The sequence below is a fragment of the Buteo buteo genome, chromosome 6 (genome assembly GCF_964188355.1).
Source record: "Buteo buteo chromosome 6, bButBut1.hap1.1, whole genome shotgun sequence".
NCBI classification, from domain to species: domain Eukaryota; kingdom Metazoa; phylum Chordata; class Aves; order Accipitriformes; family Accipitridae; genus Buteo; species Buteo buteo.
In genome coordinates this window covers 33,641,314-33,666,348 of record NC_134176.1, presented here as the reverse complement: position 1 = coordinate 33,666,348, position 25,035 = coordinate 33,641,314, and the positions used below count along the sequence as shown (strand labels likewise).

The 25,035-nt window shown below is 37.6% G+C and overlaps 1 protein-coding gene across 1 annotated transcript in view; it reads left to right on the top strand.

Annotated features, from left to right (window-relative positions):
• AQR (aquarius intron-binding spliceosomal factor) overlaps window positions 1–20,604 on the top strand; it is a 61,547-nt gene extending 40,943 nt beyond the window's left edge. The window contains exons 26-35 of the mRNA XM_075030365.1: window positions 850–1,059; window positions 1,905–2,042; window positions 2,933–3,004; window positions 6,447–6,634; window positions 11,012–11,183; window positions 13,871–14,041; window positions 14,773–14,858; window positions 15,662–15,836; window positions 16,810–16,923; window positions 20,077–20,604. Coding sequence (XP_074886466.1) covers window positions 850–1,059; window positions 1,905–2,042; window positions 2,933–3,004; window positions 6,447–6,634; window positions 11,012–11,183; window positions 13,871–14,041; window positions 14,773–14,858; window positions 15,662–15,836; window positions 16,810–16,923; window positions 20,077–20,325 — 1,575 coding nt within the window. The 3' untranslated portion in view covers window positions 20,326–20,604. The remainder of the gene's footprint in view (window positions 1–849; window positions 1,060–1,904; window positions 2,043–2,932; window positions 3,005–6,446; window positions 6,635–11,011; window positions 11,184–13,870; window positions 14,042–14,772; window positions 14,859–15,661; window positions 15,837–16,809; window positions 16,924–20,076) is intronic.
• Window positions 20,605–25,035: the final 4,431 nt, after the last annotated feature.

The window sequence follows — 25,035 nt, the reverse complement described above, 5'->3', positions numbered from 1 at the left end:
AAACATCTTTGAGAAGAGGTCAAAAACCACTTTGCAGTAGCTGGGGGCAGAGGGGTGTGAGAAACAACTCCACACATCAAGGTCAGAAGGAAAAGGAGGGGCTGGAAGTGATCCAGGCAACAGAGCAGAGATTTCCCCCATAGCTCATGGAGAGGACCATGGTGAAGCAGGTTGTCCCCCTGCAGCCCATGGAGGACCATGTCAGAGCAGATATCCACACTGCAGCCCTTGGAGGACCCCATGCTGGAGCAGTTGAATATCCCCTGAAGGAAGCTGCAGCCTATGGAAAGCCCATACTGGAGCAGGGGAGAAGTGTGAGGAGGAAGAGGTGGCAGAGATGCAGTGTTATGAACTGGAATGACAAGCCCCATTCCTCCTGCACTGCTTAGGGTGGGGAGGAGGTAGAAGAGTTGGGAATGAAGGAGTGAAATTGAACTTGGGAAGAAAGAGGGAGTGGAGAAGAAGGGTGGTTTTGTCTTTTGTTTCTCACCATTGTACTCTATTTTTAATCGGCAATAAATCAGTTTTCCCCAAGTTAAGTCTGTTTTGCCTGTGATGGCGCTTGCTAAGTGATCTCCCTGTCTTTATCTCAACCCATAAGCTTTTCCACCTTATCTTCTCCCTGTCCTGTTGAGGAGGAGTGAGAGATGATGGGTGGGAGTCTAGCAGCCAGCCAAGGTCAACCCACCACAGCTTCAAAAATGTCATTCTGATACAAGGTTAAATGCTAATTTAGACATAACTCGCTTTTGTGATAAATTTTTTTTTTAATACTATGTGTGCAAGACTACACCTTGCCAATGACTTTATGATATAAAAACATGTCAGTATGACACTCGTTTGCCATAGGTAATGTCTCGTTGGGAGGAGTATATCAGCAAAGTGAAAGTTAAAGGTGGAAAAGTGCCAGATGTTACGGATGTCTCCAGTTTGTTTCCTTTTCATCAGTATTTTGCAAATGCTCCTCAACCAATTTTCAAAGGCAAATCCTATGAAGAAGATATGGAAATTGCTGAAGGGTGTTTTAGACATGTTAAGAAAATATTCACTCAGCTTGAGGTAAGACATATAACTATTAAAGGTAAGTGGATCTGGCTAATCCTATTAAAAAAAAAAAAAAAACAACTTTACACAGTTCCAAAATTCTCCTTTGCCATACATCCGAAAATGAGTATATAGCTCTGGGCAAATTCATTAGCTTGCAAGGATTTCAGGTGAGGATTTCCACCTTTGAGTAATATAGGTATGTTTCACAATAGGGACAAGGGTCTAATCTGGTTTGTTTTTGATCTTGGGAAGCAGCCATTCTGCATGTGTGTTTTCACTGATGTGGTTACTAGGGTTGGTGTGCCTATCACTGCTCCTCTAATCCTCACAGGGTCTTTGTATTTACAGTGAATTGCCTTTAATCAGATAACCGAGAAGTAACTTAAACAGATTGTCTTCTATATTTCCCAGAATTGCTTGAGAAGCTTTTAAAAGTTGGGGTGAAGGTGATCTGTGTATCATTTGGTCATATTAACTCTATTGGTCTTTCTAATACTGAATTTGATGTGATGTTATGATGCAGTAAAGTAGGAAACAAGAAGATACAGTAAATCAAAATTTTGCAGGTTTCTGAGAGGGTTCCTTAGAATTAATTGAATAATTATCAGCAAATTTATATATACATACAGGTTGCAGAACTCTTTGTGTTTTTTAAAGATTGTCTTTTGAAATGCTGTTGTTTCCAGGTTTAGCATTAAAAAAAAAATTATTCAGATGGGATTGTTAACAGTAGATATCTTCATAACTTTCTTGCCTAATTATATTAAGAAGGTGGCCAGATAGTTTGAGTGAATACATTTTATAAGCAATAAATTTTTGTATCCTGACTTTCAAAGATTTTCTTTTCTCCTCCATAGGAATTCAGAGCATTTGAACTTCTCCGCAGTGGCCTGGATAGATCCAAATACCTGTTGGTGAAAGAAGCAAAAATCATTGCCATGACTTGTACTCATGCTGCTCTGAAACGACATGACCTGGTTGAATTAGGTTTCAAAGTAATGATTATACTAGTCTTACTACACTAATTGTTTTGGGGGTTTGGGTTCCCCCCTGCCTCATATAAACCTTTTTCTTTCCTAAATCTAGGCAGCTAGATTATTTTGAGTTGTGTTTTTTTACCAGTATGTTTCAATTTGTAATTTTACTGAAGAAAAATTTAACTTCTGTAAGTAAAAGATGAGATCACTTTTAAGTTATTGTTTATACAAAAATGGCTAATAGCACATGTATATAAAGAAAAAGTTAGTTTTGCCATATTAGATGATGAACTGCAGTGATACGATTGAGTAATAAAATAAAGGCAGAATTGGGAAAAAAATGGCCTTTATATAAAAAATGTTTATATAAAAATGAACAGTTTGGGGAAAAAGAACTGTGATGCAATGCTGTTTTCACTCTGCAGTTTTAAACATAGGTAGATATTTAGTACAGACTTTTGTCTCACAAAAAGAAAACAAAAGCCCACCACCGATAATTCTTTCAGTATTATTTTTCTCCGATAATGCACTATATTGGATTGCAAAAGTGCTTCTTTTCTGCTTCAGTGCAAAGATACCAAGTTGGTTTGCTCCACTGCAGAAGGCTTTTCTCTTGCGGATGGGTTATGGCACATGGGAAGCATGTCATGTGGTTCAGTCATGGATTCCTTCTAGATATTTAAGCCCCAATTGGTACAGATAGATCTGCCATTGATGTAGTAGGATTTCACCTTCTGACATATCAGTATTACCAAAAATCCGTTTTGCCTATAAGGTAAAATCCTGCTGTAGCTGTCCTCCCCATCAAAACCCAAATGAGTAATTGATGCTTTTTTTCGGTAGGCTGAATAACGGCATTAATTTGTATTAATTGGTTGATGGACATCTCTTTACTTTTTCATTCTCAGTATGACAACATCTTAATGGAAGAGTCTGCTCAGATTCTGGAGATAGAAACCTTTATACCTCTCCTGTTGCAGGTTAGACCTTAATCATAAAACATATTACAAAAAATAATAAATGAAAGTCTGTGTGCTTGAACAATGTAGAATATTAAAAGAAAAATATCTTGTGCAGAAAGTAACGTAGAACTGATAATTGCCATTTGGTTGGACAGTAAGAACTTTTTTACATTGTTCTACATTAGTTGTTTATCCTTGTTTTTTAATATTATGGAGTAACCTAATAGGTTCTAAATATGTTGCTTTTATTGACTAAATAGTAGGATTAGCAGGCTTTCATTTTGAAAATAAAAAAGCAAAGATATTTATGTAAACTAGGTCCTGGCTTTGTTACTTTCATTCTTTCTCATTTCATAGTGACTACTGCTAATTTTAAATATTAAAATTATTACGTCTTGTTAAATAATGGTTTTGTCTCCCAAGAACGTAAGGCTTACATAATTGCTCTGCATCCTCCTGTCTGCTTGTGGTGTTTGGTCAGTTTCAGTCAAGACTAACAGAGATGGAGAGATACTAAGCACCTACAACTTTCAGGAAAACTGGAGCTAAGTAGAGATGTTACAACTCCACAGAAAGAAAAGAAATGGTTACTGATTCTACTTCTACTTTTGCCCAATAATTATGTACCTTTTGTCTAGCTAATTGGTAAATGTTTAGCTTGGAATCAATTGCAGCTTGTACTGTGTTTGGCAAACCAACAGTTGGTAGATAAAGGAATGCAGATGTGATACGTGTGAATGGAAGTCTTGCAGCTGGAAAGGTACCGCTAATGCAGGGAAGGAAGGAAGGAAACTGATGTTAATGTGGCAAAGGGGATATTTATAGCACAGTCTTTAGGAAGCCAGGTAGCAATAGCTCTGTAATGTAAGGGATTGTTGTAATAGAGGGCCAACACTGTTACTCTAAAGTTGAGTGTCTTTCCCTAAAAATGTTTACTCCAGTCATTCTAAACTCAACACATTCACTCAGACTGCCTTGAAGTTTTTTGTGCCTCTAGTGAAGATTATCTGTGGTTGCTTTTAGCAACCTGAGCTTGGTTGGCATCACTTTCCTCTTTTAAGAGCTAGAGGATTTCATAAGTAAGCAAAATGTGCTTTTCTCACATCTGTGGCTCTGTTATCTCTGTAATCTCAGATTATTGTGAGATAAAATTTCACCTCTGGAAGTAAAGTATGGGCTCCCCGAGGAACTTTGTGCAAACTTCTTTAGCTGCAAATCAGAAGCTGATGTGTGGGAAGTTAGTAATAACTGAAGACAGTCTGTACTGTTGATTCGATTCTTAACTCTAGTGGCTTTCTGAAAAATACACAGTCTGCCTTTGCTCATATTCTAAAATTGTTTCCTTTCAGAAGTTTTGCCTGGAGCAGGTATTTTCATTGAAAAGCAATAATTTTAAGTCTTCTGCAAAACCACATCCAAGCTTTTGGATTTTCATTCTAAAAGAAAATAAATCTCAATTGAGGAAGGCATGATAGAAACTCCATGAAATATTTGATGTATTTGTAATTGCAGCTCATAATTTTTCACTTTGTTCTTTAACAATGGAGAGTAGAATACAATTGCAGGAAAGTAACTCTGTATGGGCCTAGTGCACAAAAGAATGTGCATGTCCAAGTTAACCATATTGCTATTAAAGCCCAAGCAAGTCCTGTTCTCAGTTGCTGTTTAACTCTGTAGGTTTTTAAGTTTTAGGGATATTAATGTAGTTTTTTAACACTTTCTGGATGTGTTAAAGACTGCTGAGTTTTGATGATTCTGAGCAGGCAGGCAACTAATTCACCCTCTAAACCCCAAATACTGCCTAAACTCTGAACAGGAGCACATATTTCTCCATCTTATTTGCAGTGTTTGGAGAGCAAACCTCTATTGGGTGAGGCTTCTCATAAATCATAACACAACATTGTACTGCAGTGCTGTGTAATGAAGAAATCCTGTGTGGCTTTTACCATGATTTTCATTGATTATGAAATTGTTATATTTAGTGAAATAAGCATCTTACAGTGTTTTTCAAATGTTTGAATGAGCATTGAATAACTAGATGCATCAGGCTGGTGAGGGGAAGTAAGTGTATATGAGCAATGCAGAAGCTGAAGAGTTTTATGTAATTAAAGCAGAGCATTTCACCATAGAGCCATATTCTGGGGGGTATTCCATGACCTTATTTACAAAAGCCATCCAAATAGTCCTTGAAAATTGAGGATTTTTTTTAAGCAAAACCTAAAGATCTAGGCTTACAGAGTAGTAATACTTGATTTCTTGCACTTGCAATTCAGAGTAGGATATTGTTAAAAACAAAGTTCTTTGGAGGGCTCTTTGTCCGATATTTGAAATTGTTGATAAGAGCAGAATGATTATATAGAACACTTGGTCTTCTCCAAAGCAGTAACCTTTTGGGAGGAAAAAAAGAAAAAACAGAAATCTTTTTCCATGCCATTGAAAGTAATTTCCATCCTTTTACCTTCTCACTAAGGCGTCTTCAGGCTTGATGAGCTGGGCAGTCCAGAGTTCAGTTTTCCTTCCTTGCTCTCTGATCAGAGAGGGCTTCAGAGATCTTCCACTTCAGGTGGCAAGAAAAGGAATTTTAGCCTCTGTCTTGAATAGTGCTCCTTGAAAGGGGAAAGGGAGATATTACAGGAGTGTGTGAAAAATGAGGGTCTGAATTATAAAACTGGCAGGTGGAAATCTTCAGGATTCTAATTCCTGAATAATGTTACCCACGCATCTGTTCCTTTTTTGTTCCTACGTTACAATGTTCCTTCATGAGATCTGTCAGTACATAACATAGGTACACAAAGGATGAGGACCTGGAAAGAGATATACCAAACATACTGAAGAACATTCAGTCCAAGAGTCAGGTTGGTGATTAATTAGAGGCACATCTTGGTCATGAAAGAGGCCATGTGGGAATTCCAGAGGTAAACAAGCAAAGCACATGAACTACAGAGACACTTGAAGGGCAGGTTCAGTTTGTGCCCCAGACATGTGAGCACTAAAACGGTTTCAGATGCTTCAGGCAGTTCATATTCACTATCTCAGAATCCAAAAATTAAAGTTTAAAGGACTGTTCTAGGGTCACACTACCATGTAGAAATCAGGTGGGTTTTACTACTGTAACTTCTCTAATTGTGGTTTTTCCTTTTGTCCTCTGATAATATGTTACTTTTGTCCTTTAAAACAATGTAATATACTTATCCTGATGTTTCTCTACTGATTCTAATAAATAAACTTAAATGTTGCTTTATAAGAATCAAGACTTTATTTAAAATACTATTCCCTTTTTCTGGTAGTAGATTGGAAAGAAGTTAATAGTCTTTAAAATGACTGCAGTTCAGTGTAGCTTAAGAACAAATGTTGAAATTTAGGGTTTAGACTAAGACAGACAATTTGACTATTAATGTGTTGTAATTGAGTGCCTCAATTATACTGTAATAGTTATAATTGTGTAATTGTTTAATTCTAGAACCCCCAGGATGGATTCAGTCGTTTGAAGCGGTGGATTATGATTGGTGACCATCATCAGTTGCCACCAGTCATTAAGAACATGGCTTTTCAAAAATACTCCAACATGGAGCAGTCTCTTTTTACGCGGTTTGTTCGTGTTGGAGTGCCAACTGTTGATTTGGATGCACAAGGAAGAGCAAGAGCAAGGTGAGAAAGAGAAAATGGCATCTCTAGCTTGTAAGAAAATACCAGGTTAAAAATTGGAAAACTGCACATGTAATTTTGGAAACTGTGTTTTCATTGTTAGGACAGGAGTTTGCAAAACTGTAATTTAGTTGTTTTGTTCCGTGTGTTTCAGCTTAGACTAGGAAGGCAGATTTTACTTTGTTGAAATACAATGAGGTTTACTTTTTTTAATATAGTAGTACTCTGCTATAATATGAGTACTTTAATTAAATTATATTCAAAGGAATTTTAATAGTCTTAAGTGTTTGGGTTTTTATTACAGCTGAGACTTTTTTGCAGAAGCTTCCTTTTCTAAACTAATACATTTAATATATTCAAGGCTAAATAAAGATTTGATTTATTTAGTGTTGAATATATAATACTTCCCTTAAAGTCTGCAAGAGTGTGGGGGTTTTGTAGTATTTCAGCAGAGCTTCAGCTTTGATTGGAGACAACCAGTTTGTCCACACGAGAGTATAAAGCCTTTTTTTATATTAAAAGAGATACTGTGTAGTAAGATAACTTTTCTTTTTTATCCATGTATTTGTCATTTCACTGTGATAATTTAGATGTCAAATTTATTTATTGTGTTAAGTGCATATTTGTGGTCATATTAAGAAGGAAAAATAAAATCAAAGAAGAGAAAAATACTCCATATAAAATCTTGCTACTCTAAGGTTAGTTTTAAATACTAATTTTTTTAGGCATAGAATGGTGTGAACAATATGAAGGAGAACTTTTTTTTTTTCATGTAGGAAATGTTGGGGGTGGTAGAATACTGTTTTCTAGTCATATGAACAACGGTTCAGTATGATTTAAAAAATACAAATTATATCTGAGTATGATGATAAATTAAGTTTATTTTGCCATCTACTATTTTGCAACATCTCAGCAAATTTCTTAGAGATAAGAGAGCAGAAGAATTCCTTCACTTTGCAAGCAATTTCTTGATCAAGGATTTTTGCCATACCTTGCTACGCTTTGCCTTTTCTGATCATAGAATCATAGAATCATTTAGGTTGGGAAAGACCTTCAAGATCATCGAGTCCAACCATCAACCATGCCCACTAAACCATGTCCTGAAGTACCCCATCTACGCACTTTTTGAATACCTCCAGGGATGGTGACTCAACCACTTCCCTGGGCAGCCTATTCCAGTGTCTGACAACCCTCTCAGTAAAAAAAAATTTCCTAATATCTAACCTAAATCTCCCTTGCCACAACTTGAGGCCATTTCCTCTCGTCCTATCTTCAGCCACCTGACAGAAGAGACCAGCACCCACCTCACTATAACCCCCCTTCAAGTAGTTGTAGAGAGCTATAAAGTCTCCCCTCAGCCTCCTTTTCTCCAGGCTAAACAGCCCCAGCTTCCTCAGCTGCTCCTCATAAGACTTGTGCTCCAGACCCCTCACCAACTTGGTTGCCCTTCTCTGGACACGCTCCAGCACCTCAATGTCTTTCCTGTAGTGAGGGGCCCAAAACTGAACACAGTACTCCAGGTGCGGCCTCACCAGTGCTGAATACAGGGGAACAACCACCTCCCTGCTCCTGCTGGCCACACTATTTCTGATACAGGCCAGGATGCCGTTGGCCTTCTTGGCCACCTGGGCACACTGCTGGCTCATATTCAGCCGGCTGTCAACCAGCACCCCCAGGTCCTTTTCCACCAGGCAGCTTTCCAGCCACTCTTCCCCAAGCCTGTGGCGTTGCATGGGGTTGTTGTGACCCAAGCGCAGGACCCGGCACTTGGCCTTGTTGAACCTCATACAATTGGCCTCAGCGCATCGATCCAGCCTGTCCAGATCTCTCTGTAGAGCCTCCCTACCCTCAAGTAGATCGATCCTGCCTCCCAACGTGGTGTCATCTGCAAACTTGCTGAGGGTGCACTCGATCCCCTCATCTAGGTCACTGATAAAGATATTAAACAGAACCAGCCCCATCACTGAGCCCTGGGGAACACCACTTGTGACCCGCCGCCAACTGGATTTCACCCCATTCACCACTACCCTCTGGGCTCGTCCATCCAGCCAGTTTTTCACCCAGCAAAGAGTACATTTGTCCAAGCCATGAGAAGCCAGCTTCTCAAGGAGTATGCCATGAGAGACAGTGTCAAAGGCCTCGCTGAAGTCAAGGTAGATAACATCCACAGCCTTTCCCTTATGCACTAGGCAGGTCAGGTCACCTGGTCATAGAAGGAGATCAGGTTGGTCAAGCAGGACCTGCCTTTCGTAAACCCATGCTGACTGGGCCTGATCCCCTTCTTATCCCGGACTTGCCATGTGAGTGCTCTCAAGACAAACCATTCCATAATCTTCCCCAGTACTGAGGTCAGGCTTACAGGCCTGTAGTTCCCCAGATCCTCCCTCTGACCCTTCTTGTAAATGGGAGTCACATTGGCAAGCCCCCAGTCCTCTGGGACCTCCCCTGTTGACCAGGATTGCCAATAGATGATGGAGAGTGGTTTGGCAAGGACCTCTGCCCATTCCCTCAGTACTCTTGGATGGATCCCATCTGGTCCCATAGATTTGTGAGTGTCCAGATGGCCTAGTAGGTCACTAACTATTTCCTCCTGGATTAAGGGTGGTATGTTATTCTCTTCATCCTTACCTTCCAGCTCAGGGGGCGGAGTACCCTGAGGATAACTGGTCTCCCTGTTAAAGACTGAGGCAAAGAAGGCATTAAGTACCTCGGCCTTTTCCTCATCTCTGGTGGCTACGTTCCCTTCTGTATCCATTAAAGGATAGATATTCTCCTTGGGATTCTTTTTACTGTTAACATATTTGTAAAAACATTTTTTGTTGTCCCTTACAATAGTGGCCAGATTTAGTTCTAGCTGAGCTTTTGTCTTTCTAATTTTCTCTCTGTATGATCTAACAAGATCCCTGTACTCCTCCCAAGTTGCCCGCCCTTTCCTCCAGAGATGATAAACTCTCCTGTTTTTTCTTGACTCCTAGCAAAAGCTCCCCATTCAGCCAGGCTGGTAATTTTCCTCAGCGGTTCGACTTGCAGCACATGGGAATAGCCTGGTCCTGAGCCATTAAGATTTCCTTCTTAAAGAATGTCCATCCCTCCTGGACCCCTTTGCCCTTCAGGACCATCTCCCAAGGGACTCTCTCAACCAGTGCCTCGAAGAGGCCAAAGTTTGCCCTCTGGAAGTCCATAGTGGTGGTTTTGCTGACCACCTTCCTTGCCTCACCAAGAATTGAAAATTCTATCATTTCATGGTTGCTAAGCCCCAGATGGCCTCCGACCACCACACCTCCCACCAGTCCTTCCCTGTTCGTAAACAACAGATCTAGCAAGGCTCCTCCCCTGGTTGGCTCACCTACCAGCTGTGTCAGGAATTTATCTTCCACACACTCCAGGAACCTCCTAGATTGTTGACTCACTGCTGTGTTGTATTTCCAGCAGATGTCTGGAAAGTTAAAGTTCCCCGTGAGGACAAGGGCACACGATTCTGAGACTACTGCCAGCCGCTTGTAGAATGATTCATCTGTCTCTTCAACCTGGTCGGGTGGTCGATAACAGACTCCCAGCACAATATCTGCCTTATTGGCTTTCCCTCTCATCCTCACCCATAAGCACTCCACCTTGTCATCAGAATTGTGTAGCTCTGTACAGTCAAAACATTCCCTAACATAGAGAGCCACCCCACCACCTCTTCTACCTTGCCTATCCCTTCTGAAGAGCTTGTAGCCATCCATTGCAGCACTCCAGTCATAGGTAGCTTCCCCATGAACTATCTGCTACTTTACCTGGTCTGGATATTGTTGTGCATTTGTGAATGAGGCATTTTGGTTATATTACTGTCCCTATAAATACCAGAGATGATTCAGAATTGGGTAGATTTTGGTTGCTTCCCTTCATGTCTGATGTTAATACATGGCAATACACAAAATCAGAAATTTCTTCTTGCAGTAAGAAGTTTTAAAACAGATAATGCAGAAGATCCTTTTTCTCTTATTCCTTCCTTTTTGTAAAGAAGCATTAATATTCCTTAAATTTTGTTGCCTGTGAAAATTCCTACTAGATTTCTTTGCAAAAATTGTACTCTTCAATGTAAAGCTGATCAAGTGGAACAGGGTTAAGGCTGAGTGTGCTGCACTGAAGTGAAATCTGAAGTTTTCTTTGAGAGAGAACCAAACAGAATTGAAACTGAAAAATAATATTGCTGGATAGCTGGTACAAGTATGTTCATTTATATACGTACAGGTTATCCAGCAAAATTACTTTTTTCATTGAAAACCTATAGAAGCTTTAATCTTGAAAGCAGGGGGTTGTATGTGTCTGAACTATTTTGAATAAATTCAAGAACCGTCTTTAACCATTTGGGGTTTGCCTCTGTGTGTTTTTGAACAGTTTATGTAACCTGTACAACTGGCGTTACAAGAATCTGGGTAACCTGCCTCACGTGCAGCTTCTGCCAGAATTCAGAACAGCCAATGCTGGGTTTTTGTATGACTTCCAGCTTATAAATGTAGAAGACTTCAATGGTGTGGGAGAGTCTGAACCCAATCCTTATTTCTATCAGGTGAGAGAAATATTACATGTATACTTTATTTAATCTAGATATGGCTTAGTAAATCTGGAATGAAGATAGACTATCAGAATACAGTAAACTGATTAATTCATGTTCTCAGTTAATTGAGTCATGCGTATGCATGATTTTTTTTCTCCTTTTAATGAGTTTTGTGTGTTGAAAATGGTAATGTATTATGTTGTGCTTCTCACTCAAAGTGACTGATTCGGCTTGATGTCTGTGTTTTCCCAGTGTGATGGGAGGGGTGAGATTTGGTGTATAATTCATCATGAAACGTTGTTTTGACTTATGGCACATTGAAGTGTATTGTAATTTGGCTGTACTGCCATGATAGTGAAGTAGACAGTAGCATTTCTCCTGTACATGAAGGAACAAAGTTTGCTCTGTGGCACATATTTGAGTTTGAAGAGTCAATGTATTCATTTGATCTATATGTAAGAATGCTAAAAAGCCCATTCATAAAAGAATGAAAAGGTACTGCAAGAAATATACATGAGGCAGAGAGACATTGAGGCTGAAGTAATGTGCCAAAAAAACCTTAGCCTTGGAATTTCTCAAATAAATTTTCAAATTAAGCCATCAATAACAGCCTCTATCTATTTCTTTTAAATATAGGAAAATCTTTTATGCTTGTAATGAGATGCTTGTATTTTCAGTCCTCTTATTTTTTTTTGTCTTAAAAACAGTGATGAAACAAAGTCTGGTGCCTAAATCACCAGTTTGAGTTTCGAAAAAGTTAGAAGCTGGAGCTGTGTGCAAGTTAAGTTTAATTCAAATATGGAATGAACACCTTATATTTTGCTAGTATTATGGAAAGCAAACAATATACTTTAAGGTGATCATACTCATGGTCATTTTTTCCCTGTGAAGATCACTGAGAGTTATGTTAATCTATTTTTTTAAAAGGTATGAAAGATATTTATAGGTTTTGCTTGGGGTCCTCTCGCTTTCTTTTTTTTAAATACAAACTAGTGTGTTGTTAGTGAAGAAAGCAATGGTGAGCCATAATCCACTTTTATCTCACTTCTAGATTGAGGACAGAGTCATTTGGAGGGGAGAGTTTCTTTTACGTTACAGTGTTACAGCTTAAAAAACAAAATCAAAAGTAGTAAAAAGTTGTCCTGTGGAACAGGAATAGCTGAAATCAGTGCCTTAAAAATGGGATTCTGGTAATTGAGAATATGAGCACTGCTTTAGAATGTTCCTGGGCCAAAGAAGACTGAGAACACTCATGCAAGGACAAAGAACACCTTTATCATTACAACAGTGCTTTCATGAGCAAACTCTTCTAATACTTCCTACCGTTGGGGGGGGAGGTGATCTTGAGGATTGAGAGATATTAGCAGAGTATGTTGGTGGCATTGCATGGTTTTTCATGAGATAACAGATTGCCACCACATATTATTTCTCTTTGTGAATTTGGGCATTTCTTTCCAGACTTAAGGGGAGTTAAAATTTGTAGAATAGCTTTACGCCCACAGGTGTTTGATATGCCTGGCAACTGCATTTTCCAAGTAATGCAGAGCCCACTTAATAAGAAAAAATAAATGAGGTTGGTGTGTCCAGCCTAGTCAAACATATGCCAAGTGGGGATAAGATTCCCAGTATAAATAGAGCAGGAATAAATGTCAGCAATTGAGAACAATTTTTTTAACCTGAAAGATAGTTTTTCTTGACAGAAAATGGATTTAAACAGGCTATGAATAACTTCCATCTGGAAATGGGACAGAACTTCCTATAGCCAGAAGAGTGGTGCTTTGGAACAGACATTATTTATTATAAGTAATGAAATTCATGTAAGTTATGAAATACAAGGTAACAGCTGGTCATTTGAAATTGAATAGGTAAAGCCTGCATTAGAAATAACTGGATTTGATAATCCAGATGTCTGTCTCCTAATTAATAGTTGAAAGGAGTTTAGTTATTCTTGTTCAGCTAGTTCTTACTTTCAGCTTACTGGAGAGTGACTCATGGCAACTTTTTTGCGTGCTTATTTGGAACCATGTTATGTTGGCGCTAAGTGTTTGTTTGGGTTTTTTTTAAAGCCTTGTATTTAAATACAGGTATCTGTAGATTACCAGCTTCTAATATTTTTTAACAAATAATAATTCCACAGTTTCACATAGTAGGTGTTTTTTTGACATGTGACCTTTAAGAAGGAGAAAATTAAATATTGTATCAGTTGAGTTCTGTAATAATACAGTTAAGGTGGCAGTTCATTTGGGCAGACGGCTATAAGCATATAAATGCATTTAGATACAAATGTGTAAATATTTAATAGTCCATAAATATAATTTAAATGTTTTAACATTTAATTAATATTATATTTAAGAACTATTAAATATTTAGAATTTAATCTTGTTGAAATAAAACTGGGAGCTTCTGAGTAAATATTGGAAAGTGTCAATCAATGTCTAACAATAATATTGATGTAGATATTTTCAGCAGTTCTCTGAAGAGGAGTCAGAATGAAGTTATTAAACCTACTTGTGCTTCTTTTATTCCTTCAAAATGGCTTTTATTAAGTGAACAAAGAAACATCAGGTCTAGAGACATTTCTCTCAGCACTGAGTTTTTTGTCTGAATACACAATAATGACACAGGTGTTATTCTTTCCAACCTTACAGGTTGAGTAACCCTATTTTTCTTTTATTTTTTTCTCCTCTTTTAAACTTAAGAATCTTGGTGAAGCAGAGTATGTTGTGGCACTCTTCATGTATATGTGCCTGCTTGGTTATCCTGCAGACAAGATAAGTATCCTGACAACATACAATGGTCAGAAACACCTGATCCGTGATGTCATTAATCAGCGGTGTGGAAATAATCCACTGATTGGACGGCCAAACAAGGTGACTTTGAAAATATTTCAGTCATTGGAGTGGTTCTGGTTTGTTTGTTTTTAAATTGTCATATTATAGAATAGACTAATTTAATAGATTCACAGCTTTCTGTGTAAGTATTCCCTGGTTAACCACATATTTACTAACCTGTGTTCTATGGAATTTTCATAGGGTAGTGCCTTTGTTTCTGCCTGTTTGTAATTTGACATACAAAGTGAAGTTGGTGAAGTTGTAAAGGCTACAGACTACATGGGACAGAGTAACTCTTTATTTTGTCATTTATTTTGTCCTCAAAACCACCCTAAAACCCACACCTTTAGGAAGGTCCACAGAGAGTGGAAATGATTTGATAAAACATATGATGACGAATCTGATGAAACAAATAAAATGCATAGTTATAAAGGTCTGGCCCTAATTTTGCAGGTTAAAACTCTGTATTATAAAACTGGTGCCTTTTCACACTCTTTTGGAATTAGTACCCCACTGTTAGCTGTCGGAATTGAATAAAAACATAAAAGAAATGGTATACAGTCAGACAAAAGCTCCTCCCAACATCTCCCAAAAAGAACAGGCTGATGATTTTTGGTTAGAGGCCGACTAAAACAAAGTTAAAGCATTTTCTTTTCTCTTCCCATTTACTGCAATCTCAGTCCAAAGTTGATGTTAAAATTTTGGTGTCACATTTTAGTTGAAATGGCAAAGATTAACCTATGGAGGCTTTTTCGTTTTTGATTCTCTAGGTAACAACTGTGGACAGATTTCAAGGCCAACAAAATGATTATATTCTCCTTTCACTAGTGCGTACCAAAGCTGTAGGCCACCTTAGGTATGTAAGATGATACTCTTGTAGTGTCATTAAACTACATGTTTTCTACCAGAAATATGTTTATAGTACATTGTACAAAAGTGTTCAATTATTTGAGTATGTAGTAGAAACTAAGTTTAATGCTATGTATTGAATGAAGTTCAGACATACTTCCTTTTATAACTGTCTGGTACGCTCTTCACAACCACTTTATCCTTTAGTAATGGCTCTTACGCTATAATTAGTTTATATTACTGCAGATAGGCTGAACATGGTTTCACCCTAGTAGAATGATAGGAATGTAATGCTTGTTGAACAAATGCAGGCTTAAATTTTTTCATAGATTCTTTCCTGTAAGTGAGCTTTTTATTTGTTTTCTATTGGAAGTGTTTGATCACTGCATAAGTTGCATTATGATGTGTGGTTTAAAATGTTTGCACTTCAGTTTTGGGGTGGAGTGGAGGAAGACTTGTCTTAGTTAGATGAGTTACCAAACTCATGTTTACTCATTCAGGATACAGAAATGCTATTGTGATTTGTTGTCAGTGTAAATCTTTACCTGTGAAGACTAGGAAAATAGTAAACAGTGATTTTTTTTTTTTAAATATCATTATTGGTACAGTGAAACCTCTTTTATATAATGGTTCTAGTATTTGGTAGTTATTGAAACAGTATCTAGCGGAAAAAAACTAAAGACAAAATAGTATTTTAGCAGATGATTTTATATTTCCTTTAATTAAGAATTCTGTATATATCTAGTTATTTTTATTGCAACTATGTCATCAGTGAAAAAGAACATGATTGATTTTGTTTGTTTTCTGAAGGGATGTCCGACGATTAGTTGTTGCCATGTCAAGAGCCAGGCTCGGGCTTTATATCTTTGCAAGGGTATCGCTGTTTCAGAACTGTTTTGAGCTAACTCCAGCTTTCAGCCAGCTCACAGCTCGACCACTTCACCTCCATATCATTCCCACAGAATGTTTTCCAACGGCAAGACAGGTAGGAACATCTGCTCTGAATTTTGCTATCTGTAATGGCTCTGTGTGCCCACTTTTTTTGAGTAGGCTATAAGGAGTGGGACTGTCTTCTCTGCTAAATCAGTGCCTCTTGGATAATTATGTCCCTAGAGTTAACTTTTTTCGTGATACACACTAGCTGTTTTTAATTGATTTTTTTTCCACAAAACTTAGTTACCAATATAACTCTGTTGTGCCTGCTTTTTTCCTGCCTAAGTGATGAAATATTTTTCTTTTGTGTTAAATAGGTGAGTTTTTAGTGTGTTACATATTCTTGGTCTTGTTATGAAACAAAATAATGTTATTTCTCAAAAAAAGGCACACAAAGCTTATAGTTTCTTTTAAAAATGGGTCTAGAATGTGTTAAGCATCTAAGCACAGGACGCATAGAGTAGGATGCTAAATGAAGAAATGGAGGAGCATATCTGCTTCGCTTCCCGGAACTTTGAGAAGGGGTGCCTACATGAACCCACAATTCAGTTACTGATCTTTACCTTGTCTTAAGTGTTGTTGACAAGTTTGGGAGGGAGCCCTTCAGTTGAAACTTTCATGTCCACGGTGCAACAAAGAATGCAGTATGCACGGTCAGCAAGTGTGAGCAAGAAGGAGTTGGACTGTGATGGACAAGTAGGCTAAGTCCTAATCTGATGGTAAACTATTTGTGCCTTTAATATGTTAAATGACTCAAGTCCAAAATGTACTTTATGGAGTAAGCATCAGAACCCAGCCTTTCCTTTTGAAATTTCTTCATTGGGCTGCAGTATCATGCTTGATCCAGTTCCCCAGTGTAAGACCTACACTTCCTGTCTTTCCAGAGAATTCAGCTATTTTTTTTCTTTAAAAAGCATTATTTAATTTCTTCAGGTTTATGTTTTCTAATATAGTTAAACAACCTTTGAAAAATGGTTGTTTTGCTTTGCTTGCTGAATGTCTACTTTTTTTTCCCCCTTCCTTAGAATGGAGAAAGACCATCTCACCAAATACATGTTATTAAGAACATGCCTCAAATGGCTAACTTTGTGTACAATATGTATATGCACATGATACAGAGTACACGCCACTACCAACAGGTAAGGTCCTTCTACCTTTTGGAAGGTGTGTATTTAAAAAAAAATAATTGGTTTTTAGTAAGTGACATGAGATGCTGTTGAGGTTTGAGACTGTTCCTGTTATGTTTAAAATTCAAGAAGGTTTTATGATTGGGAGTGAGAATATTGAGGTCTTTAAAATATTGCAGTAGCAAGAGCTGTATCTTTTAGTAATTTCAGCCCCAATTTAAGGCCCCAAAACCAGCAGTAATTGATGCTGAGTGTTAGACATGGCTCTGTCTGGGCCCAAAAATTCCTCAATAATACTAAAGAATTAGTGTGCCCAGTATTTACTTGAAGTAAACTTGTGTGTTATGTTTCAGGTAAGTCCAGCTAGTGGTATTATAGCATCACTGCATGGTGCAATAATGTTTGGTAATACAGGTTTTCATGACAAGCCTGCAGTGTATAGAAAGACCAGATCATGTTTTGGAACCATTTTAACCATGTTAGCTCACTGCATTATCCAGGCTGGTTAGCAGCTGTAGCGTTTTTATTCTGGAGCAATTTTTTTTCAGCAGTAGTTCAGCACCAAGCAAAATAGCATGGGGTTGGAAGCAGTTGTAGATGCTATCTCACTTCTATACCTAATTTTGTCAGTGTTTAATCCCTGAAGCAGAATTCAGAACCCAACAGAAACGCCTTGTTGTCTTACCTATGTGAGCAGGGGTTTAAGGCAGTTTAGATAGTATACTGAGCAGAAAGCTGCCTTTACTTAGCATACTTGCATCTCTAGATGCCTCCAAGTAGTTGATAGTAAACAGAAAGGGAGAGGTCTTAAATGCTATTCCTCAACTGCATCAGTTTTCACTTAATGTCTGGGGTGTATCATGATTTTATAACCTATAATTCATTCTTTCACGGTACTCTGAAGTTCCCTTGTTAGTTTTTGCTCTTCTGAAGGGTTTCCAAAAGTGGAAAAAATTGATGTAAAAGGACACTACTCACTCTGGATTAGCTGGCTGTGGGAAGAGAGTGTGAGCATGGCTCTGTATCCTTGAACAGATTAGTCCAAGGTACTTGTCTGTGAGATCTAGGTTCTGTGCTTTAATGCAAGGATGTTTCTCTATCACCTCCTCTTCCTTCCTTCTTCCACTGACTTTTTGATCTAATATGGAACAGTGTAATCAGTAGAGATCAGAACCCAAAATGTCTCCTTTAACTGAATGTCAGACTTTCAGACAGAAAATTTCTTTTTCTCTGTAGTTCTTAGCCAGTGAATTTGGATTTATGTTTTTGTTTTGTTTTGTTTTTTCTTCTGGGAGGCATAGCTTCAGCCAAATGTGAAGCTTTTTGCTACCCAGAAAAAGCCTTTGCCAGGTGAACAGGATGCTTTCTCACTATTTTGGGGAAGTGCTCTAATTATCTTGTCTACTGTAAAGAAAATGGGATAGAGAAAGAGTGACACTACTAAAATCTCTTCTTCTTCTAACTGTATTCTTTTTAAAGTAGCAAAAGCTCACACTTTTATTAGGAAAACCGGTCCTATAAGCACATGATGAGACTTGTTTTGGAGCCAGTTTGTCTAATATAGTTGGAGATAACTCAACTGTGCAGATTGTATGTGATGAAGACTCCGTAGACTCTGTAGTTGGTCACAGTCAGATGCAAATGAATTGCCCTGTCAAAACTGAGAAGTGTATACATATCCTGAAAAGCAGATGGTAGTATCTAAATTATACCAAAAGATGGGTTTGCTGGACACCTTAATCAAATATGGACCCGGTCCTTCTGCTAATACCAGTTACCCTTTTTAGCATCCTAATCTAATCCATTGCTAGCTAAAATTAGTTACAAAACTGCTGTTTTCCTACTGTGGCAATGGATCACATTCTCTGTGCAGGAGAAGCCAAAAAGTGAACTACAAAAAAAAAATAAAATGCAGGCATTAAATTACTTTTACTCTATTTAATACAACATGATATTTTTCCATTTCTTTTACACTAATGTTAACAGCAGTAGTCATGAAACACAACATGCATTTAAGTAAGTCACAGAAGTACTCTGAGTTTGTCTCATGTATCAAGAGTATATTTTTGTAATTAAAGGATCTCTGGTTTTGAAATAAACTTCTTATGTGAACAGATGGATTATAGAGACCAGTACAATTGCTTCATAGATTTCCCTATGCTTGTCAGAAATTTGTAATATTAGTGTCATCTAATTGAATATAAGACTTCACTGTAATTAAACAATTTGTCATGTGAAGCTAAGCTGCCTTTAAGCAAAACAAAACTAAACAATTGTCCATGGGAGGTTTATCAAGCTTTCATTTCATTAAAATGCTTCACAATATTCCAAGGAAACATCCATCGTGTGGTTAAATAATGTCAGGCTGCAAGAAGTATGAGTGTTTCTGGACAGCCTGGAGTTGTATAACATTCATCCATACTCTTCAGCTCACTGTATTCTCGGGGTTTGGGGTTTTTTTCCCCGAAGTCTGTAATATGGCTACCACTGCTGCTTATAATGTTTTGCAAACTACTTCTTTGGTTGTGAGCAAAACACTTCGAATATACTAAATTATTTTCCAGAAGTATTATGTGAAAGATATCTAAGCATTGCTTTAATTGTTGCTGGAACTTGTGTTGTTCTACATTTACAGCTGAGGGTGAAATGTGTGTAAGTACAGATAACATTCACATAGCATTTTATAAGATGTTTCAAGGGGAAATTACTGGAATGAGTTGTTAAAGACAGGCCTGTTAAAGGCCTCAAAAAGCAAGTTAAACATATCTAGGAGATTGAAATGGTAATAGATGAGACTATGGTAGGAATGTGCTTGTTGCTCCAAGTAGGGATTTACCATAACTCTATTACTTGGCTGGCTGTTTGGGATAATGAAATGTGTTTGATATCCTTGAATTGGAAGTACAGACTTTTAACACCCTCTTTTCAGGCAAAAAAATGTGTCTAGTAAGACCCTTGTGTGAGCCAAGATTATTTTTTTTTTTTAATATAGGAGTTAAATGCTTACAAACTATTAGAGCTTCTAAATTTTAAGTCTTTGTTGTTAACTTATCTAATGCAAAATCCTAAATATAAGGTGAACAGTTCAAGCTAAAATAGGAATAGATGCCCAAATAGATGTATTTGTTGTAATAACTGAAAATCCTTTCTTTTTTAATCATCTAGCGTTTACTGCCCCCACCTGCCATGATTGAAGAACCAGAAACTACTCAAACTCAAGAGACTGAAGTAGAAGGTGAGGGGCAAAGCATGCAGGAAGATGCTGAAGGAGAAGAAAATAAGGTAGGGGAAGAAATGATAAAGGAAGGAGAATTGAAAGTGTCTGAAGTGGATGAACATCGAACAATGCCAGAACACCCCGGACGAGACAGTGATAGTGGAGACAGTGAACCTGAGAATGAGACTGAAAAGTGATCCACGGGATGTTTGTCCTCACATGTTTTGGAAAACAGATGGGGAAAAAAGCAGTTAGAAATATAATTGCTATTTTTACAATGACTTTTTTTAAATGGTTGCTTGTGTAATGTGACCTGTTTGGTATATTTTTCACGGAATACTCTGTGGACAAGCAAAATGTTTGGCAAACATTTTACTGAGTTCTTGTCAGTATCAGTAATGTAATTTGTTTCATGGCCTCAAATAATACACAATTTCCTTTTCATAAGTTGTTCAGTAAAGATACTTTTTATACCACTTTTGAATATTTGACCTTTAATTCAGTCACTGAGTTACCCATTAAACCTCACTGATTAAGTACATTCAATATTGGTCAGACACTCTTCATAGTTTATTTCATATTTCGCAGTGGAGAATTCCTTATGCAGAGCTGTGCTTGTATACACTGAGATGGTATTTTAGGCATAGGCTCAAGTTCAGTAAGATATTTAATGTATATCTGAGAAATGTGAATTACTATGGGACTTGAAATGTTTAAAAGCTTTATTGAACTGGGACCTTAGCAGGTTCTTGGAATTTCATAAGACCCAGGTACTTGTAGAAATTTCTCATTGTTCACTTCTGATGGTGTTTCTAATTGATCCTTATTTACAGAAGTAAGGATGCAGCTTTTCAACAGCACTTTTTTTTAAATTAGTGTTCTGAAATAAATTTCTTTTGCTTTAAGAGGACACAATAATTGCTGAGGATAAAGTCATGTGAGGCGGAAAAATTAAAGTAGTTCCCTGAATGCAGGATTTGCAAAACATACAATATTGAGAGTGGGTTTTCTAGGGTAACTTCCAAGTCTACATCTTTCATAAAGTTTCCCCCTGGTTCATTTAGAATACCTGCCAACTTGGCAAATTATTCAATGGTTCAATGAGACTTACAGATTTCCAAGTGGATTATCAAACAAAGCAATAGCCATAGGAACACCTGTTTTTTTGCTGGCAAAGGGAAATGCTTGGTTTTCAAGTCTTGCAGTTGTGAAGCCACCAGAAAGACTTCCTCACTTAAATTGACTAGAGAAAAATTAACTTAAAAGCTTTTATTAATAGCATTGACGTTCTTTATTTTTCTTAATATTTTTGTAGTATAATAAGGAAAAAAGAAATAGGATAAAATTAAATGTAAGCCAAGCTCCATGAAACACATCTGTTGCATACTTGTGTGTGCATGCTGAGATCTCATCTGCTCCTCCCCCTGAAATCATTCTCCCCCCATCAGTTAAGAGGGGAGCCCAGGAGTAACAAATTCTAATGCTTGCTGTTGGTACACAGCGTTCTCTTATGTTTTTCATTCACTGAAATGGAAGTTTTCTCAAACAAGAAAACTAATTGTTTGAGCAGAATGTGTGTTCTTTCATTGCTTCTTTTGACTGGAAGGAAATCTACTGTTTATTACCAAATTGTCTTCCTTGGAAGAACAAATATTAACAGTGTTGAACATTTGGGTGTTAAGTTTCATGCAGTAACGTTCATATGTTCATGCAGGGTCAAGTAATACAGGGCCTTCAGACCACAAGCAACTAGCTCAGCTGAGGGTTGTCATCTTTGTTTACCAGCCTATTTTCTATAAATATTTGTCAATCATTTATTGTGTTTTAGCATTTTAGGAATTGAAAAAGGATTCTGGAGGTTTTTTTCTAAAATGAATAATTTAACTGACAGAGATTCTATCAATAATTAGGACAGAATGGCTATTAGCAAGCACCCAAAGCTGAAAGGAGCTGCGAAGACCTTTTTGAGTCATGCACAGTTTGCAGTGAACTGTGACCACACCTGCCTGTGTGATGCTGTGTTCTGTGTGCAGGCCCCAGGTTTATGTGATCGCTTCTAGCTCAGTCTTTTTAGAACAACGGCCAAGTATAGAGTTGTCCTAGACGTCAGTGTTGCCCTAAAATGGTGAGTGGAGTTGTAATGAAGGTTTTTCCTGGAGGTATTCGTAAAGCGCGTAGACGGGGTACTCCATAACATGGTTTGGTGGGCATGGATGATGGTTGGACTCGATGATCTTGAAGTTCTTTTCCAACCTAAATGATTCCGTGCTTCTAAGGTGCAGGAAGAGGCAATTGGACTGCAAGCAATTGCAAGAGCTTGAACAGCCTTAACATGCAGTTTTCTGAGGGACCAAGCACCACCTATAAAAGAGGTGGAAAGTTTTGTTGAGGTGACTTGAGCTGAGCAAGTGGTTCGTTATCCTTGCTGCCATCTTCCATATGTTGAACTTTACTTTTTTCAGGGACATGATAGCATTAGGAGAATGCATTTTCAGAAGTCTGGGAAATCATGATTTTCTTGTAGCAGTGGTTGGAAAGTTCTTGAGGCTTTGATTTACAGTATGATCTTAGGGGTTTGGGGCTTTTTTTTTCCCCAAAAACTTTCCAGTTCTGTTTTTCATTTTTGGTAAAGGATGAACTTTGTCTTTTCCCCCAAAGTAGTTTTTATGTTCTATTTTCTTATAAGAAAGACTAGGTGAGAAAAGCGAAGCAGTCTAAAACTGTAATTTTGATCTACATGGTTTCTTTTCCAGCAGCAATATTTACTTGGGATTTAGCATCCCCTTCTGATGTCCCTATCTTTATTCTAGTGATCAACAAGATCCAGTTGTTAAACTAAATGTATTGAAATGTAAAAAAAACCCACAAAATTATTTATTTTTAGAAGACAGAATCTGTGAGTGAACAAAATCAATGTTAAAATAGCTTTTAAAAAATTCTCTTCAAGCATTATTGCAAAGAATTATTACAGCACTGCATGAAAACCTACTGAACAAATTCTTTGTGAAACCTGGAGGAAAAACTATAAAATTACTTTCTTCTATTGTTCCAAAGCCATGTAATAAACAACCCCAAAACACTAAGGACTTTTTGAGTGAAACTAAAGAACTATTAGTGGGGTTTTTTTCATATTTATTTAGCTAGCACTTCCATGAATTGCTTAATTTTCCTCTCTTACACCAAGCCTGTAAAACAACTTCGGTGCTACTTTCCAGATTTATTTAAATAGAGACTAGTTTAGAAATGGCTCAATCCTTGGACTCTTAATATTGTGCTGATAGAAAAATGATACTGTAATTCAATGTACTGTTCATTTCTGTAATAGCCAGAAAAAGAAGGGCAAAGAGCAATTTACTTAGGGTTCTGCCATCCACACATAGCTGAGATAGTACTATATAAATACAGGCCTCTTTCCATCTGTGATTGAAATAATGCAGTAAGTGCATCAAAGAAAATGCCTCAGTAACACCTGCAGAGCATGGCTTGCTTTTGCTTTAGTCTGTATGGGACTTTGAACTGGCTTGGCAATGTGGCAAAGTCGGTGGGTAAGTTAGTTCTAAAAAGTTCAGGACAAGGTTTGCCACGGGGAAAAGAAGAGACAATCTGGAGGTCTCTAAGCATTTTACAATAATGAATATGTCCATAAACTCCTAAAGATGAGGCCATTACTTTTTCCTAGCTTATCTTGCATTTGCTTTAATCGTGGATACCAAATACTGCTCTACGTGTTAGATAAGGTAGTTTCTAAATTGCTTCAAAAGGGGAGCAAACATCTGGCCCCTTCTCTTCCCTCTTGGAATGGATCTCTGCAGAGAGACATAAAAGTATATGAACCCTGAAGAAAAGTATTCTCGTGAGGAGTAGAAGTTTCCCTGACAGAATGGCTTTGCTGACAGGACAAAAGAGACCAGTCTTATCCTCTGAAATCACAGAATTCTTTTAGAAAAGAAGACCTAGAGGCGATGTTGATCGCATACTGGATAAACATGATGACATACAACTCTATTGAAACAAGAATTAGGTAACACTTGAAATCTTGTAGAGCAAGCAGACAAAAGCGAATGTCCTAGCCAACAAATGAATCACAACCCACAGCAGTCAAGAAGCTGCGAATGCCATTAAGACATATGGCAGTGTAGTCTCCTTTGCCAAACATGGTAATTCTCCCAGTAGAAACAATCAATAGAAAATTAATGTTTTGGGGGAGTTTTGGAGGCTGTTTGTATGGCCCTTAGTGCTTCCTTAGCTATGTGGTTTCTCAAGTGTAGTTCTCTTTACAGTCCTTTTTCTCAGAGGATTGGTTGCTTAGGTACCTGTCAAAAAAGCCCAATAACTGTAATGTTTATGTGCTATAGTACTGATAAACACGTTTTAAAAGAATGCCATTTCCATTGCAAATTGAAGAAGAACTTTCTTAAAGGACTTTCTGCTAAGCATCCTCTGTAAGTCCATGTATCTTCCTAACTTTTGAGAGGTTTCTGAAAAAGTACAGTACTGAAACTTCCAAAATAAAATTCCTGCTTGCCAACACAGGCATCTACAAAATTACTACAGTGAAGAGAATGCAAGAAAAGAGGGAGAAACAATATCTGCAATACTACTCCCTCTCAGTTTGTAAAAAATAATATTTCAGGAGACTAAATACTACTAGTGTAATGAGAAAGTGATCTTTTCCCACTCCTGTGGTAGGTAAAAAGGACAGATTATCTCTCTGGGCCGTGTTCTGGCAGAGCTTTCATCAGCTTAATCTAGCCCATATTGGGGATAATGTAATATGTTGCTATTAAGAAAAATAGTATATTTCATTTAGCTTCTGTTACAATTTTCACTCACCTTGAAAAAAAGAGCAAGGACAAGGACCGTTGAATCAAGCAATAGCATTACTTAAGTGTAATGCAGAGAAGCCT